This window comes from Erpetoichthys calabaricus, chromosome 17 (assembly GCF_900747795.2).
Source record: "Erpetoichthys calabaricus chromosome 17, fErpCal1.3, whole genome shotgun sequence".
Taxonomy (NCBI): domain Eukaryota; kingdom Metazoa; phylum Chordata; class Cladistia; order Polypteriformes; family Polypteridae; genus Erpetoichthys; species Erpetoichthys calabaricus.
The window spans coordinates 81,567,175-81,584,678 of NC_041410.2; the positions used below are offsets into that span (position 1 = coordinate 81,567,175).

The following is a 17,504-nucleotide window of genomic DNA, read 5'->3' on the forward strand; positions in this document are numbered from 1 at the left end:
TGCGACGAGCCAACCACCTTCTGGTCACTCCTACTCCTCCAAAGCGCTCAGCAGGATTGACCGCTTCTAGCTGCCCCTGAGTGTCGGCCTAACACTCCTGAGGGACTCTCCTTCCAGCTGCCTGCTCTCTAGTGAGCCTGCCTTCACCTGCTATCTGTTTAAAAACTGGGCTTTTTCATGTGAGCTGTGGACCCACTATACCACAGGTAGCACGAGGAAATATGTTGTGTTAGCACCAGCTTTATTTGACCACTGATTCCACCTCGTCCCAGTCATTTTCAACATCAAAGCACTTATGACCTACATTTACAAGTTTATACTTCAATTACACTTTTCCCCATAAGGTAACATATCACAATGACCCATTTGTTCAATTATTTTTAAAATCAGGGCACAGTGAGTAAGTGATGGGGATTAAACATGGCAGTCTTCCGGTTTGCAGCATATTTTTATCGAGTAGATCACAGCTCCAATTTTTCTGTCTAGGACTGAACTGTAATAACAGTTATACAGTATTTTAAACCAGTAGGCCACAAACTAATAAATAATTGTAGAATGCGAGCCTGAACAATCTCACCCATAAGATGTTTTTTGCACAAAGATGAAGCATTAATGTCAGATTAACATTCAAGAAATATTAGCCTTTAACTGATTTTAACAGCATTTACTATAAAGATGGACCCCAATAGCAGTTTTATTTAACTCTTTCAGGGCTGATGTTGACTTTTGTCGAAATTCAGGGGTAGAGAACGGTAATCAGCTGTAAACTGCAACAAAACTCGCCCTTACTTTTTCGATAGATAGATAGATAGATAGATAGATAGATAGATAGATAGATAGATAGATAGATAGATAGATAGATAGATAGATAGATAGATAGATAGATAGATAGATAGATAGATAGATAGATAGATAGATAGATAGATACTTTATTAATCCCAAGGGGAAATTCACATACTCCAGCAGCAGCATACTGATACAAAAAAAGTATTAAATTAAAGACTAATAAAAATGCAGGTATAACAGACAATAACTTTGAATAATGTTAATGTTTACCCTCCTCGGTGGAATTGAAGAGTCGCATAGTGTGGGAGAGGAACGATCTCCTCAGTCTGTCAGTGGAGCAGGACGGTGACAGCAGTCTGTCGCTGAAGCTGCTCCTCTGTCTGGAGATGACACTGTTTAATGGATGCAGTGGATTCTCCATAATTGATAGGAGCCTGCTGAGCGCCTGTCGCTCTGCCACGGATGTCAAACTGTCCAGCTCCATGCCTACAATAGAGCCTGCTTTCCTGACCAGTTTGTCCAGGCGTGAGGCGTCCTTCTTCTTAATGCTGCCTCCCCAGCACACCACAGCGTAGAAGAGGGTGCTCGCCACAACCGTCTGGTAGAACATCTGCAGCATCTTATTGCAGATGTTGAAGGACGCCAGTCTTCTAAGGAAGTATAGCCAGCTCTGTCCTCTCTTGCACAGAGAATCAGTATTGGCAGTCCAGTCCAATTTATCATCCAGCTGCGCTCCCAGGTATTTATAGGTCTGCACCCTCTGCACACAGTCACCGCTGATGAAAACGGGGTCCAGGAGGGGCTTGGGCCTCCTAAAATCCATCACCAGCTCCTTGGTTTTGCTGGTGTTCAGTTCTAGGTGGTTTGGGTCGCACCATTTAACAATGTCTTTGATGAGGTTCCTATACTCCTCCTCCTGCCCACTCCTGATGCAGCCCACGATAGCAGTGTCGTCAACGAACTTTTGCACATGGCAGGGCTCCAAGTTGTGCTGGAAGTCCGATGTATATAGGCTGAACAGGACCGAGAAAGTACAGTCCCCTGCGGCGCTCCTGTGTTGCTGACCACAATGTCAGACCTGTAGTTCCCGAGATGCAAAAACTGAGGTCTGTTTGTAAGATAGTCCATGATCCATGCCACCAGGTATGACTCTACTCCCATCTCTGTCAGCTTGTCCCTAAGGACCAGAGATTGGATGGTGTTGAAGGCGCTAGAGAAGTCCAGAAACATAAATCTTACAGCACCACTACCTCTGTCCAAGTGGGAGAGGGATCGGTGTAACATATAGTTGATTGAAGGAAAGTTACGTAGCTTTATTGATTTGACCTCGATTCCCTACGTGTGCAGGAGGGGTGAAGAGCAAACAGCCTCTAAAAAGGCATCGACATCTGGCAAGACTAAAGCAAATGTGCAAAGCAAAATACTCCATGGATGTTTTACATATCATGGCTGAATGTGACTCTGAGTTTGATACAAGTGACCTGGAGAAAAGTGAGGTACCAGCATCAACTTATTAGTCCCCAGCTGATTATAGTGCTGAACACGTTCATGTAGCTAATACGCTTACAGCAGCGTTCGCCTTGGAGGACCACCACTTATGATGAGAAAAGGTACAAACCATATTGCGTCACACTGTGACTGCCACTGTCGCCCACCTGCTGTGTGAAGACGGAGAGGTAGCCGGCCCGCAGTGTATTACTTCTGGCCATCAAGCCGCCCCTGTGCAGCCACTGACTGCCAGAGATACCGAACAAGCGCTAACAGCAGCCACCGCATGTAGCGACAGACGTTTTATGTTGATTTATGTGTGAAACCAGTGCAATGTGTGCTTTTCAGAAAACTGAGTTTTTTGGAAAAAATATTCAGCCCTCAAAGAGTTAAATGTAAAAACAAATTTCTTTTATTAATCTATACAGAATATATTTGGCAAGTCCTTCTTCTGTAACAAAAACTTCACAGCTTTGCCTTTCTCAAAGTCTGATGATTTTTTCTTTTTTGCTTATTTCCATGCTCTTTTTTAGTGGTTTGGAAATCTTGTTACGATGAATTGGTGGAACGAACTGTGGCTGAGTGAGGGCTTTGCTACTTACTTCTCCTACTTTGGTGTGAATGCAGTGGAAAGCAGCTGGAATTTTGTAAGTTGACACCTTCCGCTGTTTTTATAACATGCTGCCTACTTTTATATCTCGCCCTTTGCATAGCAGTACTTCGGCCTGTAGGGGGACTATCACAGCACCCAAACCCCAGACACAACTACTCTAAACACAGTCCCGGGTACGAGACAGTATTTTTTATTAATCAAGATACCTTTCTGCAGGTTCTCCATTCCAACAACTCTTCTTCTTTATTAATTTTTTCTCTTTCTCCTTCTTTTTCTCCTCCACTCCTCTCAGGTGAGCTTTGCCCAACTCCACTCCTGACTCAGACTAACATGGGGATTGTGTAGCACCACTTTTTAACCGGAAGCACTTCCGGCACATCAGGTACTCTAACCTGGAAGCACTGCCAGGTCAGGCGAAACTTCCACCTGACAAGGTACCCAGTCCCCAACAGCTCCCTCTAGTGGTACCCAAGGACTCCAATAGAGCTACCCACCAGAACTACCCCGAGGGTGTCCAAATGGCCACCATGCCAGTGGGATGCTGCCACCCAGCATATTTCAGGGAACATATAGCTCCAGGAGACAGTCTCCCCCTGTTCTTCTGCACTAACAGCCTCCCGGTAGGAAAAAGTACGACTAACCAACCCAGCCAAGATGACTATCCAACCATATCCTCCTTTACAGTACATTATATGGAAAAAAATGTTAATACCTTACTTATTTACAATCAGAAAAGTTTATTTCAATTAGAGAAAGTACAGCCATATTTGTTTACAGTATGTTGATAATGATTGTGAAACAAAGGTAAGTTCTCGACTATCAAAATGCATTTTTGCTTTCAAAGTGTGCATAACCTGAGAGGAGTACAGTAGCCTAATGGCTACCTCTGCTTTCTCATATTTTTAAGATTATTGATTCAGTTCCCTTTTAGGTCCTTATCAGTGTGGAGGTTTCATGTTCTCCTTTTGTTCACAAGACCTTTTTGAGATACTTTGGTTTCATTCTTTATCACAAATATGGCCACTTGAGGCTTGATAGTTAGTGTGCGAGGCCCTAGGTTTGACTGGTTTCTCATCCAGGGTTGGCTCCTACATAATGGCTGGTATTGCCAAAATACCTCACTAGAGCTCAGGTCAGGTCAGGTTGGGGAGCAAAGCACTGGTACAGCGTGTTGCTGCACCTACCACACTCCGAAACAGCTCGGGATCCTGGTTGGCAACCCCCCAGGAAGACACGTGGTCCGGACCCACCCTCCAGAAATGACCCTCTATCTGCCACAGCCAGGTGTTATGTGGGCGTCCCCTTGGTTTGGTCCAGCCATTCGGGTCCTCAACAACGAGGATCCTGCAATTCAGATCACCCTTGGGGAATCACGCCACATGGCCGTAGTGCCATCACTGACGCTCCCTCACAATGCAGTGTGACAAATAGAGGCACTGTCGACCCCTTGAACCCTCAGACCAGACGTCAGACACCAGATAAAAGTCCAAATATTGAATTTATTAGGACAAATACATGCACAAAGCACCCTCCTCTCCACAACACTCACATAAATCAATACAATAAACAATAATCAATCCTCCACTCTCCCAGACGCGTTGCCATCCTTCCACCCAGCTCAAATCATCTGTCTGGGATCTCCCACAGTCCTTTATAGTCCTCAACCCGGAAGTGCTTCTGAGCCCTCAGTCCATGTGATTATCCAGCACTTCCAGGTCAGGTAAAAAATTCTCTTTTTCTTCAACCCGGATGTATATCATTTCTTCCGTTCCTGTGACTTGGAAATACTTCCGGGCTATATGAAAAATATAAATCCCTGGGCCTCCCTGCAGCGACTCCTGGTGGCCCCCATGGTATCCAGCAGGGCTGTGCATTAAAACTCCACTGTCCATGATTCCCTGCTGGCATTCGGGGCACCTCCATGCTGCAAGGAGGGCTACATCTGGCGGCCTGGCGGTATTGGCCAGGATGAATGGCCGGGAATATCTCACAGCAGGTAATGTGCCTCATTCGAGACTCCATGAGCAACCGCTCATTCGAAACCAAGTCAAACCAACGGTACACCAAGGATTCTCCGAAGAGATACAGTACCAAAGGAGTCCTGTCTTCATCTCAGGTCACCGGTAAGCTCAATAAGGGAAAAATCAGGATCAAACATGGACCTGGGTGGAAGCTTTGTGATATGGTCAGCTATAAAATATATGGCAACTGTAGCAAAATAATTAGGCTCCATTCCATTTTGACTCTTAACTGGCTTCTTTGGAAAGAAATACATCTTGGTAGATCATACATTAAGAAACAGGAGCTTATCAAAATAATCACCATGTCTTTAATTCATACTGTTTTAATAGTTACAGTTACTACTGAGCTCAGCTTTAACAGCTTGTCATGGTGGCATATAATGGCTGGCATGTGCCCAGTCTTTTTCAGAAGTAGGGAAGTAACTGGTCTTTTCCTCGTATATCCTTTCATCTATGTGTACAGTATACTCATAGCGGTTTCAGGCACTGCCATATCTTTTATGTCAGGGTGGGTAAGTATTTGATACCAACTCATCATGACAGTGCATGAAATGGCATGGACTAAAATGTACTGAACATTGGAGTGCAGTATCTGGTGTGGCTTTCGGCTTTTCACTACAAGAATAGGAAAGTCTCGATGGTTATGCATTGTGGGTGTATGGGTATGCATGTCGGGTTTCAGCCTTTGAGCTCAGCCAACTGCTATGTCAAAGTGCCTCACCTGTCCAACATTACAAATCTTTCTCAGAGTTATGAACAGGTGGATTTGGGGCAGTAGCCCAGAGCAGTGTATGCATTATGGATATGCAGGCTGTAAAGGACATCCATGATAAAATGAAAAGCATTGTTTTGTAGTTTAGCTGTTATAATCACAAATAAGAAACCATTGTAAGCTGTCTCCCCTGCAGAAAGCTACTGTACATGTCACAATTTGACAACTGATTTGTTCATCTTTTGCTTTCTTCACAGAAAGACTTCATGGTGCATAAAGAGGTTTACAGGGCTTTTTCACAGGACGCCCTGAGCTTTTCCCATCCCCTGAGCAGCCCAGATAAAGAAGTCAACACTCCTGGTGAAATCGATTTACTTTTTGATCACATCAGCTACAGTAAGGTACTGTTGATGTGCTTACAAACACTGCCACTGACTCGAGCACTCGCTAAAGCTGTGATTAATGGGCACATACTTCAGAAGATGTTAGACTTATATTACATGTAATCCATATTCACAAAAATAAATGAACATGACGAAACAGTTGAGATCAAAGCCATGGCTGTCTGTAGCTTAATAGTTTGGGACATATTTGAAGGAATTTCTTCAATAGGAAAAAAGTGATAACGTTTGGCGGATGATGCTTTAACCATACTTTATTGTTAAAACAACCAACAACTCAAGAACAATAAAATTAACTGGCAATATGATATTAAGCATGAGACTGAGATAAAGCCATAAGTAAACTTAAAGTTTCATACAAGCCAGGTGTATAGATAGATAGATAGATAGATAGATAGATAGATAGATAGATAGATAGATAGATAGATAGATAGATAGATAGATAGATAGATAGATAGATAGATAGATAGATAGATAGATAGATAGATAGATAGATAGATAGATAGATAGATAGATAGATAGATAGATAGATAGATAGATAGATAGATAGATAGATAGATAGATAGATAGATAGATAGACAGACAGATAACTTTATTAATCCCAAGGGGAAATTCACATACTCCCACAGCAGCATACTGATACAAAAAACAATATTAAAGAGTAATAACAATGCAGGTATACAGACAGACAATAACTTTGTATAATGTTAACATTTACCTCCCCGGGTGGAATTGAAGAGTCGCATGGTGTGGGGGAGGAACAATCTCCTCAATCTGTCAGTGGAGCAGGATGGTGACAGCAGTCTGTCGTTGAAGCTGCTCCTCTGTCTTCAGATGATCCTGTTCAGTGGATGCAGTGGATTCTCCATGATTGACAGGAGCCTGCTCAGTGCCCGTCGCTCTGCCATGGATGTCAAACTGTCCAGATCTGTGCCTACAATAGAGCCTGCCTTCCTCACCAGTTTGTTCAGGCGTGAGGCGTCCTTCTTCTTAATGCTGCCTCCCCAGCACACCACCGCGTAGAAGAGGGCGTTTGCCACAACCGTCTGATAGAACATCTGCAGCATCTTATTGCAGATGTTGAAGGACACCAGTCTTCTAAGGAAGTATAGTCGGCTCAGTCCTCTCTTGCACAGAGAATCAGTATTGGCAGTCCAGTCCAATTTATCATCCAGCTGCACTCCCAGGTATTTATAGGTCTGCACCCTCTGTACACAGTCACTTCTGACGATCACGGGGTCCAGGAGGAGTCTGGGCCTCCTATATACGCTTTATATGTGCTGAGAGCACATGATCTGTGTGTACTACGTGCTTTTACACCACTGAGTTTTTTTTGATGGGTGTGCTCTTATATAATATCTTTTGTAAGTACGGCGTGTCTTGCAAGAATCTCATGTTCCACGTCCCCGCGAGACGACCCTGGAACAATCTTTTGGCACCAAGTCTCATGTTTACGGTCCCCGCGAGATGCACCGTGGCAAGTCTCTGTCATCTTGCGGGTCTTTTAAATGTCTTCCGAGAAGATCACGTATCGTAGCCTTGCTTGCTTTTGCTTTCCAGGTTTTTTTTTATAATAGAGAGATAAGAATCTAAGCAGATAAGCTGAAACATAAAAATTAAATTAATTCAACCAGATAGTTCATGTTAAGGTTTGCACGTGGTGTTTATTGATTTGGAGAAGACTTATGATTGAGTGCCACGTCATGAAGACTGGAGGTGCATGAGAGAGACAGGAGTACTGGAGATGTATGTGAGGATTGTCTAGGATATGTAAGAGGGAGTGAAGACTCGGGTTAGAAGCAGTGCTGGGGTAACAGACAAGATCCCAGTTAGGTTAGATCTACACCAGGGGTCTTCTGCAAGTCCTTACCTCTTTGATCTGGCTATGGACGTGTTGAGTCATGGGATTAAAGACCAAGCTCCCTGGTGTTGCCTCTTTTTGCTGATGACATTGAGAGGAAGTGGAGAGCAAGTTGGAAGAATGGAGATGAGCTTTGGAAGACAGAGGGTTGAAGATAAGTAGGAATAAGACAGAATATACAGTATGAGGTTTAATGATGACCAGGATTCAGAGGTTAGCTTGCAGGGAGAGCTTTCGAGAGAAGTAGGTAAGTGTAAATATCTAAGATCAGTGGCAACCTGAGATGGAAAACTAGATGCAGAAATAACTCATAGAGTGCAGTGTGGATGGAACAATTGGAAGAAGGTATCGGGAGTATCGTGTGATTGAAGAATTTATACTTTATACTTTATTAATACTTTATTAATACTTTATACTTTATTAATCCCAAGGGGAAATTCACATACTCCAGCAGCAGCATACTGATACAAAAAACAATATTAAATTAAAGAGTAATAAAAATTCAGGTAAAAACAGACAATAACTTTGAATAATGTTAATGTTTATCCCCCCGGGTGGAATTGAAGAGTCGCAATGACATCATTGAACCGGAAGTGATGTCTTTGTGACTAGAAGTGACATCATTGCTAGCGCCGGAGCCAGAAGTGACGTCTTTGTGACCGGAAGGGACATCATCAGTGGTGCCGGAACCAAGCAAGATTTCCTAAGAATGGTCTGCAAGAGGCTGAGAGAGACAGTCAGCACACTCCACCACCCTCTAGTCTGGTGTAGAATTACTACTATTTAGGCCCTTTAGCTGTTTCCCATGCTCACGTATGTGACACTATTTATTGCTGCATTCCATGGTCATAAGTCTACAACTGTTTTCAATTTCGTTAATGATGTTCTTAATTGAATTCTAAATGAGTACAACTTACGAAACTGAAATATTTGCCTTCAAACTGATGATTTCGAAACGCTGTAAATGTGCCTTTGCCGTCTGAAGTCCTTTGATGGGATCTGCTCTTAAAATACGCAAAACTGAAAATGGGCTGTCCATCTGCTTAGGAAGTAAGTAAGGGTCAATATGTCCAGTTTATTACTTTATGATCCTGAGAAATTGAGAAATGTAAGGGGACCAAAATCAAGCACACAAAAACAAATTTAATCTGACAGCTTCCATTACCATTACTATCAGCACTATTCCAAAGTGCTTAAGAGACTAAATTTCATAAAGTTCCACGCTGACAGGCACCAAATCAATAGTGCTGCTCAGAATAAATTACCTTCTTGTTTCTACTTCGGTTTCTTAGTATATGCTGTATCCATGTATATTTTTCATGTAAATATTAAATCTGCTGCCCCTTAAATCCAGACAGGATGAACGGGCACAGCCCCACTCTCATTTTTATGGGCCTGAGAGCTTCTAGCCTAAGCAGCAGCAGCTAACCTCAGTGTTTTATTGAAGCCCCTTGTGTTTGCATTTCAATGCCTGATGTCCAGGACACTCAAGCTGTTTTTTAAGATATCGTTTCCTTCTTCCCTTCAGGGTGCTGCTGTGCTGAGGATGCTCTCTTACATGGTGACAGAGGATGTCTTGCTAAGAGCAGTGAAGGTGAGCACAAGCATGACGTCAGATTTTTGCAGTGTGGCAGCAGGCGGTGAGGAACAGCCATAAATGAGGGCGTCTGTTTAGACTTTACCCTGTGAGGACTCCATATGGAAATTATTTTTATGACAGGTTTGAAGAAACACTGTGGCTATTCTTTAATAATCTTGACTACAGATGATTTCCTGGTGCCTTGAGTCACATTTATGGCCCTGCGTGTGACATCTACATAGCTCAAGTGAGGCTTATTGCTTTGCTATGATTTAAGATGCGTAACCTTTGACCTGTTGAGCTATTCTGAGTTCTGTGCATCTGCCTGCCTATTTTAAGATTTGCCACATATTTGTACTTAAACAAAGCTCCAGGACAATTCTTTTTTTTCCTTACTGTTCAAATGTTGTTTGCTCAGCAAGACCTTTTGATGTTTTTCTGTTACGTTTTAAGGTAACACAATATTCACTTTGTCATCTTTAAATGCTTTAAAACATTTTTAGTGAATCCTTGCTTTATGTTATCATTTTGTTATTTGAATAATATTAGACCATTTTCTCAGATTCTGTCATATATTTAATCTTATATAGTGGGTAGCCTCAGGACAACAAGGTTGCTCAGCGATTGGTGCCCAGGAGCTGATGTACGGCATTTTTTCCCAACCACTACCTGTGTGGAGTTTGCCCATTCTCACCATGTCTTATGTGGGTTTTCTCAGTCTGTGCTGCTTTTCTCCATATTCCAAAGCCATAGAGAGTAGTAGCTTGATGGAGAGATCCAAACTAGACCCATGTGAGTGAATTATCGGTGCCTGCAGAATTGTGCCCTGCCGTTGACTGATGCACCATCCAGAACTGGCTCCTGCTTTGGGCCTGTTGCCGGTGTTATGGACTTCCATGTACTATGTGTGAGAAAAAGTATGTTTAGTATGAATAGCATGAAGCAACTGTGGAAGCCTAACATGAAGTTGTGCTCAAGGATTTGTACCTTATCAAATGAGCTACTTCACATACTGGGAACTGGAGCAGCTCCTTCGGCGTAAACTATTAAGTCTCTTGATCATCCATCCATCCATTTTCCAACCCGCTGAATCCGAACACAGGGTCACGGGGGTCTGCTGGAGCCAATCCCAGCCAACACAGGGCACAAGGCAGGGAACCAATCCTGGGCAGAGTGCCAACCCACCGCAGGACACACACAAACACACCCACACACCAAGCACACACTAGGGCCAATTTAGAATCACCAATCCACCTAACCTGCATGTCTTTGGACTGTGGGAGGAAACCGGAGCGCCCGGAGGAAACCCACGCAGACACGGGGAGAACATGCAAACTCCACACAGGGAGGACCCGGGAAGTGAACCCGGGTCCCCACTTGATCATCATTGACTAAAGATTACAACTTCTGAACTATCCCCTGAAGCTATCTGGGCTTTATTACTCACATTATTTAAACTGTTATTGACTAGTGAGTTTATCATTGGGACCATTTTGTGCATTCTTAAGTTTTTCACGTAATTTTAGTTTCACCCATTTTGCTCTTGAATTTCCTCGTCTGTGGTTATTGAGTTCTGCACTATTTTGTTGACATCACCTTCTTATTTTTTATTTTTAAAAATTTTTTAATACTATACTTTAATGTCCTGATTGGTTAAACTAATAGCATTAAATCTTCACTCCTGTGGAGTCCACTCCTTTGTGTAGCAATAACGGCTCACTGAGTTGCATCTTACAGAGGTAGACTAGTGGAAGAATCCAGTGCAGGAAGAGATTGGATTATATTTATTTTCTGTTTCTGTAGTATCATGGGGGCAGTTAAGAGTTCTTTCAGTGTCAATACTCTTATGTGCAAATAACAATATGTATCACCATGAATGGCTAAATATCATTTTTAACTTGGTACACACTCATGACAATGTGCCACACCACACTACCAGCCAGAAATATGTGTGACTAAGCAAATTAAATTTTGATTGTACTATGGTTTGATAAATGAATTGATATCTGTGGGTGTGCACATTTAGAGTCATCTTCACACTACTTGTGGTAATTAAGGAGTTTATCTGTGCACTGCTAGCGTGATATCCAGGGGCTTTCATTAGAAATTAAGAGTAAAGCCCAGCAGACACTCCTGGTGACTATCCCTCCAACAAATGACGGATATAAAAAGGGATTCTTCTAAAGTTTCACCTAATGTTGTGTGCCACACTATGGCCCAGAATTATATTTACTCCAAGTGTGCATATTCCTCAAAAAAATGGATGATCTCCATTTTATACGAGTATGCTGTGCATCTAAAATGGACAGTTAAATAAAATGCTGCTGTATGTAAAATCTGTCCTAACCTTTGCAGGATTACCTGGAGATACTGAGATTCAAGACTGCCACGAGCAAAGATCTTATGGACATTTTAAATAAGGTAAAAATATAAAAATTACTCTAAAAAATTGAAGGAGGTCTTTTGGTTGTAAGTTTAAATAACATAGGTGATATACAGTATATATATATATCTCCATCCATCCATCCATTTTCCAACCCGCTGAATCCGAACACAGGGTCACGGGGGTCTACTGGAGCCAATCCCAGCCAACACAGGGCACAAGGCAGGGAACCAATCCTGGGCAGGGTGCCAACCCACCGCAGTATATATATCTCTCTATTATAAAAAGAAACCCTGTCCCCTGTCCTGATAGTCTACGATACGTGATTTTTCTCAGAAGATAATTTAAAGACCCGTGAGACGAAAGAGACCTGCCATGGTGCGTCTCATGGGAACATAGAGCGAGAGTCTTGCAAGACACACCCTAATTACAAGCAAAATCCAAAAAAACAAATCAGTAGTGTAAAGGCAGTCATGCAGCACACACAGCTCCAGGGCTCTCAGTGCATATAAAGTGTACAAGGTCAATACGGTAGAAATGAATAGTGTAGAAATGAAATGAATAGGGTAGAAATAAAACGTCGATGAATTAAATGAAGAATAAAGAAAAGCGTGGAGAAAAGAGACTCAAATGCGTTGGAGAGAAAAAAGAGCAAAAAAGAATAATCGAGGTGCAAATTCAGAAAATAAGGAAAGTAATTATCAGCCCGGAACAAGTGGAAGTGAAAAAAAAGCACGTCCAATCCGGCTCAGAATTAAATGACAACGAATAAAAGACAAAGTAGAACTTCAAAGAGATGTTTACAAACGTTGGTGCTAAACACATGCAGAGCAGGTTAGAGACTATGAAACCAGTGAAATTAGAAAGACTCAAAAAAAAAAAAAGTTGGCGCTATATACATTTGGAGAAAGTTAAAGGATATGAAAGTAGGAAAATTAGAAAATATAAAAAAAGAAAGTAAAGATCGCAGTAGCGCAAACAAACAAACTGCCTCATTTAACTATGCACCAGTCTAACTTTGGTTTTGAACAATAATTACTACACTATTGCACCTTAACACTTAATTCTACTTTATTCACATAATTTTACTTATTTATTATGTTCTACTATACTGTTATCTTTCAATCTATGACTTTTTGTTAATTTAACTGATATTCTTCTAACTTTGCACAGTTTTTGATAAGCGGATCAGGATGCATTTCACTGCGTGTTGTCCTGTATAACTATGCATGTCACAAAATAAAGAATCTTGAGAATTTCAAAAACAGAGTTTACCGCACATGCATTTATTGGTTACTTTGTTAATGTATATATATTTATCTGTCTGCTTATTTAAAAACCAAAATTTACCCCAGGAGTCAAAAACGTTCTGTCTAGCCCTTGTACAAAAACCTAGAGAAAAGCTGGGGTATCACCTTGGTAACCCCATGTACTTTTGGAACTGTGAGAGGAAAATAGCACGACTTTACAGACAGGAGTCCAATGTAGAACTCTACTTACTTTTTTACTTTGTAAAAAAAAATTATTAACTTCTGATGATATAGATCGTTTTGACTGTGCTGAAATTCCAAACAGAGTAACCTGTCCTGACCTCATTAAAAAGATTCAGCATATCGGGACTCGCAAGATTACAAATATTGTTTTTACAGAAGTTCTGAAATAAAAGTGAAACTAATGAAATAGCAACAATTCAAAGAAAAAAAATCTTAAAAGTGTGTATCCGGAAAACCAAATACGGGGGTTGGCGAGCGAAGCGAGCAGGGGGCGAAGCCCCCTAGTATATATATATATATATATATATACTGTATATAAATATATTGTTAACGCCCCACACCCACAGTCCTCTCACCTCTCATTCGTGTGAATGCTTTTGTCAGACACAGTTCCTGCAGTCTCAGCTCTTATAAATTTTTACATTTTCCTCACTTTAAGTTCCAAATTAAAGAAGACTTATTATGTCAGTCAGTCAGTCATTGTCCAACCTGCTATATCCTAACACAGGGTCACGGGGGTCTGGTGGAGCCAATCCCAGCCAACACAGTGTGCAAGACAGGAACAAACCCCAGGCAGGGCGCCAGCCCACTGCAGGATTTATTGAAGAATTTTGAAGAAGGGTTATCAACAGAAAAAAAGAGTACACGGGCAATCCTAGCACCGAGAAACGATGAACTCAAATGAATTAACACGAAAATTGTCTATCGGTTACACAGTAATGACATGTAAAATTTTAACAGGTGACAAGAAAAGTAATATAGTACATCTTCCGCAGATAACATTAGACACCAAAGGAGATCTTGATATGCCATTCGTATTAAAACGTTTACAGTTTGCTATGACAAAAAACAAATCACAGGGACAAACATTCAAAAAAGTTGGTTTATTTATTAGAGAGAAAGAAACAATATTCACTCACGGGCAGTTATACATTGCGTTGTCACAATGTAACTCCAAAATTCGATACAATATTGATGCAAAGTTAATTCAAAAAATTATTTTTACTGAAGTTTTACAGTAAAAGTGTAAGTTTAAAAAGTATTTGCGTGTTAATTTCAAAGTCAAACAGAGCGAAAACGTATAATGCAACGAATACCTCTAACGCAAAATGAAACATAATTTTCTTTCAATTTATTACGTTTTACTATTTTTTACTATAGTTATTTACTCACTGTAATGTAAAATATTTAGCTCTATTATGCATATGTAACAATTCCCATGAAAATAACAATCTGTTTAAATTGCACATCCGCATCCCCATACGAGAACAGCAGAGCTGCAAAGAGGCTAGTGCATAGTGCCCGCCCGGGGGTTGGCGAGCAAAGCAAGCAGGGGGCAAAGCCCCCTAGTATATAAGATATATTAAAAGCATTGAGAAATTTCATCCATCAGAGAAGTGAATCATACAGTCAAGGACACCAGTGGAAATAAAAGGAACTATACTGGCGAGAAATCCTCATACTAGGAGTCATGGAGATATGGAACTACAGAGTTATTTAGCTGAAGTGTAAATTTTGACAGCTCAAAGGACCTAACTATTAGTTAATTAGCCAGAGGGAGTGAAAGGTCTTCTCTCATTTGCCACACTCATTATATTCTTAAGTCCTGGAAATTTCAAATTATTGGATGTGATCCAGGCCTTATTGTCTCTTATCCCTGAATTATTTCTGTCATTAAAGCAGCACTTTATCTGTTGCAGACTGATTGAGAACTTTGCACTGAGCTAAAGATTTTTTTTTTTTATATATCAGGGCTTATGAATAAAGTGCTGACATTACAACAAAAGTTAGTGAAATACAGGAGCTGATGATACTTCTGGAAAACGCTACAAATCAGAAAGCACAGCAGATGAAAGATGACCTTTCATTTAACATCTTATTTTATTTTTCCCCATTTAATATTTAAGTACTGTACAACACTATAACACAGTGCCATACCATACCCAACCATTTTCTAAGCAGGGCCACTGAGGGGCTGCCTCTCCCAGCAAGCAGAGGGCACAAGGCAGGAAGAATTTCCTAGACAGGGTGCCAGTCCATCGCAAGGGAATAAAATGCAGTGCATTTTATTTAAAAATTTAGCTAGTTTATATAAACTATTATGTATGTGACTAACATGCTCAGTTACACCAGTGAAAATTAAAGGAAATGTTATTTTCTACCTAATAAATCATGTTCTGACACAGAATAAATAACACGATAAACTGATAAAATAAGAGCAGCTTATTAGTGAAGGACTGAGATATATGCAAGAAAATAATGGAAGAAAAACATCCAGATTCCTAATGAAAAACAAAGCAATTTTGCAACCTCAACCTCTTTCTCTCATCTTTTCTCTCCCCATTCCTATTTGACTGTCCTTGACCACACCCACTTGTACACCTGACCACACCCATTACCACATTTGACCACGCCTTCCTCATGCTGCCTTATCACCTCAGAGCTGACATGGATTCATTCTATCTGGTTCAACTGTAACTAATGAGAGGTTTGCTTTCTGCTTCCTTTTGTTGGCAGTGGAAGCAAACCCAGATAGCACATTCATTTTATTACCTCTCTAACTCTTCCTATCACCCACATAATCCAGAAAAATTAAAGATTTTTTTTGGTGTGATGTTTCTTGCTGTGTTTATTTTGCTATTACAACAGCTTTAATAATTATGAATTGTCCCAATGTGGATGTACAACATTTTTTAAATCAACTCAATTTAAGCACAACATATAAGCTCAGCACACCATACAAAATTACAAATACAATGTAATAAATACATTTATATAAAACAAAACTATATAATACTGAACTCTGCTCTCTGTACAATATTCACTTTTCTCTATCTTTTTTCCTGGAGAGGGTTGCAACAGCAACAACCTGAGTTGGCCAGACCAGTCTCCTGAAGAATTCCAAGATACATAATCGCCCTGACTCGGTTTTTGGATCTTCGCAATGTAGGCTATGCCCAGCATGCTTCCTTTGGGAGACTTCCATTAGGTATTATTACTACAGGCCCACACCTATTCAATTGATTCCTCTTAACCAGAGAAGCAACAGTTCCATCCTAAGGTTCTCCCTCATATTTGAGCTTCTTGCCCTGTCACAGAAAATGATTAAAAGGAACTTCATTTTGGCTTTATCTACATACCAACTCATTCTTTCAGTCACTACCCATAGATAAGAACAGGTACATAGACTGATTAGTAAACATTAAGATTTGACTAACTGTTTTCTACCTCTGTTTACTAAAATGTGTGCAAAACTGCAGTCAATGCAGTAATCCCTTGAGTTTATCTCATGATCTCCTCTGCCTTGACTTGTGAACAAAACCCCAGGATACCCAAACTCGTCAACCTTGTGTTGCCTCCCCCCGGTCTCCCCAGTCCTCTATCCTGGGAGAGGACCATGACCACAGAGAACAAGTGTGTTAAAACTCAATCCACACTCAGCTGTAATCACTCCAGTACTTGAAATTAATTACAATCTGATTAGTCGAAGAAGACAACATCATTCCCAAATGGGATTATCTGTATCTGAAAATCACAAATAGGGGAGGAGACAAAATGAACTATTGCCGCAGACAAAATGCCAAGTATGGAAGCACAACTCTAACCCCACAAATACAGACTCCAACTGGCCTAGAGCAGCGGCTCAGGGACCCCACACTTTCAACAAGGTACTGTAGGGTAACCGAACATTAGATTTCTTCAAGTGTACAAAGCAAGATCTTGGAGATGATCTTGGAAAAAGTAACATATTTTAAGCTAAAGAAAATATAAATGAACCTTGAATGTTGAAATTCCATCACCATGTCCACTCAGGACCTTGGACTGTCCCTGCTGAGTAATTTTTACCTTATTTTGGTATCTCTATAAACTTGGAAGCAAATGAGAATTTTGCTTTGCCTATCTGTATGCCCATTTGCTTTAGGTTTATTAAGATACTGGTTTTTAGCGATTTCCATTCAATACACTATTAAAGTTTATTGAACTGCTCCCTGCTTCAGTTCATTGGTCGATAGCTATTAAGTTATCTTTTGAAACTGATCTAAAATCCTAATGCATTAGCCATACTGCATCTATCACAAGTATCATTAATATCTCGTTTAAGTTGCAGGTCTGTGGAACTGTTAGAATCTCTTCTTTTCCCATTTCATTTCTTGGTATCTATACTTT

General features: G+C 40.8%; 1 protein-coding gene across 1 annotated transcript in view; it reads left to right on the forward strand.

Annotated features, from left to right (window-relative positions):
• Nucleotides 1-17,504, forward strand: part of LOC114667470 (aminopeptidase N-like) — a 108,394-nt gene that overhangs the window by 38,756 nt on the left and 52,134 nt on the right. Inside the window, exons 6-9 of the mRNA XM_051920884.1 lie at nucleotides 2,808-2,921; nucleotides 5,878-6,021; nucleotides 9,411-9,476; nucleotides 11,817-11,882. Coding sequence (XP_051776844.1) covers nucleotides 2,808-2,921; nucleotides 5,878-6,021; nucleotides 9,411-9,476; nucleotides 11,817-11,882 — 390 coding nt within the window. The remainder of the gene's footprint in view (nucleotides 1-2,807; nucleotides 2,922-5,877; nucleotides 6,022-9,410; nucleotides 9,477-11,816; nucleotides 11,883-17,504) is intronic.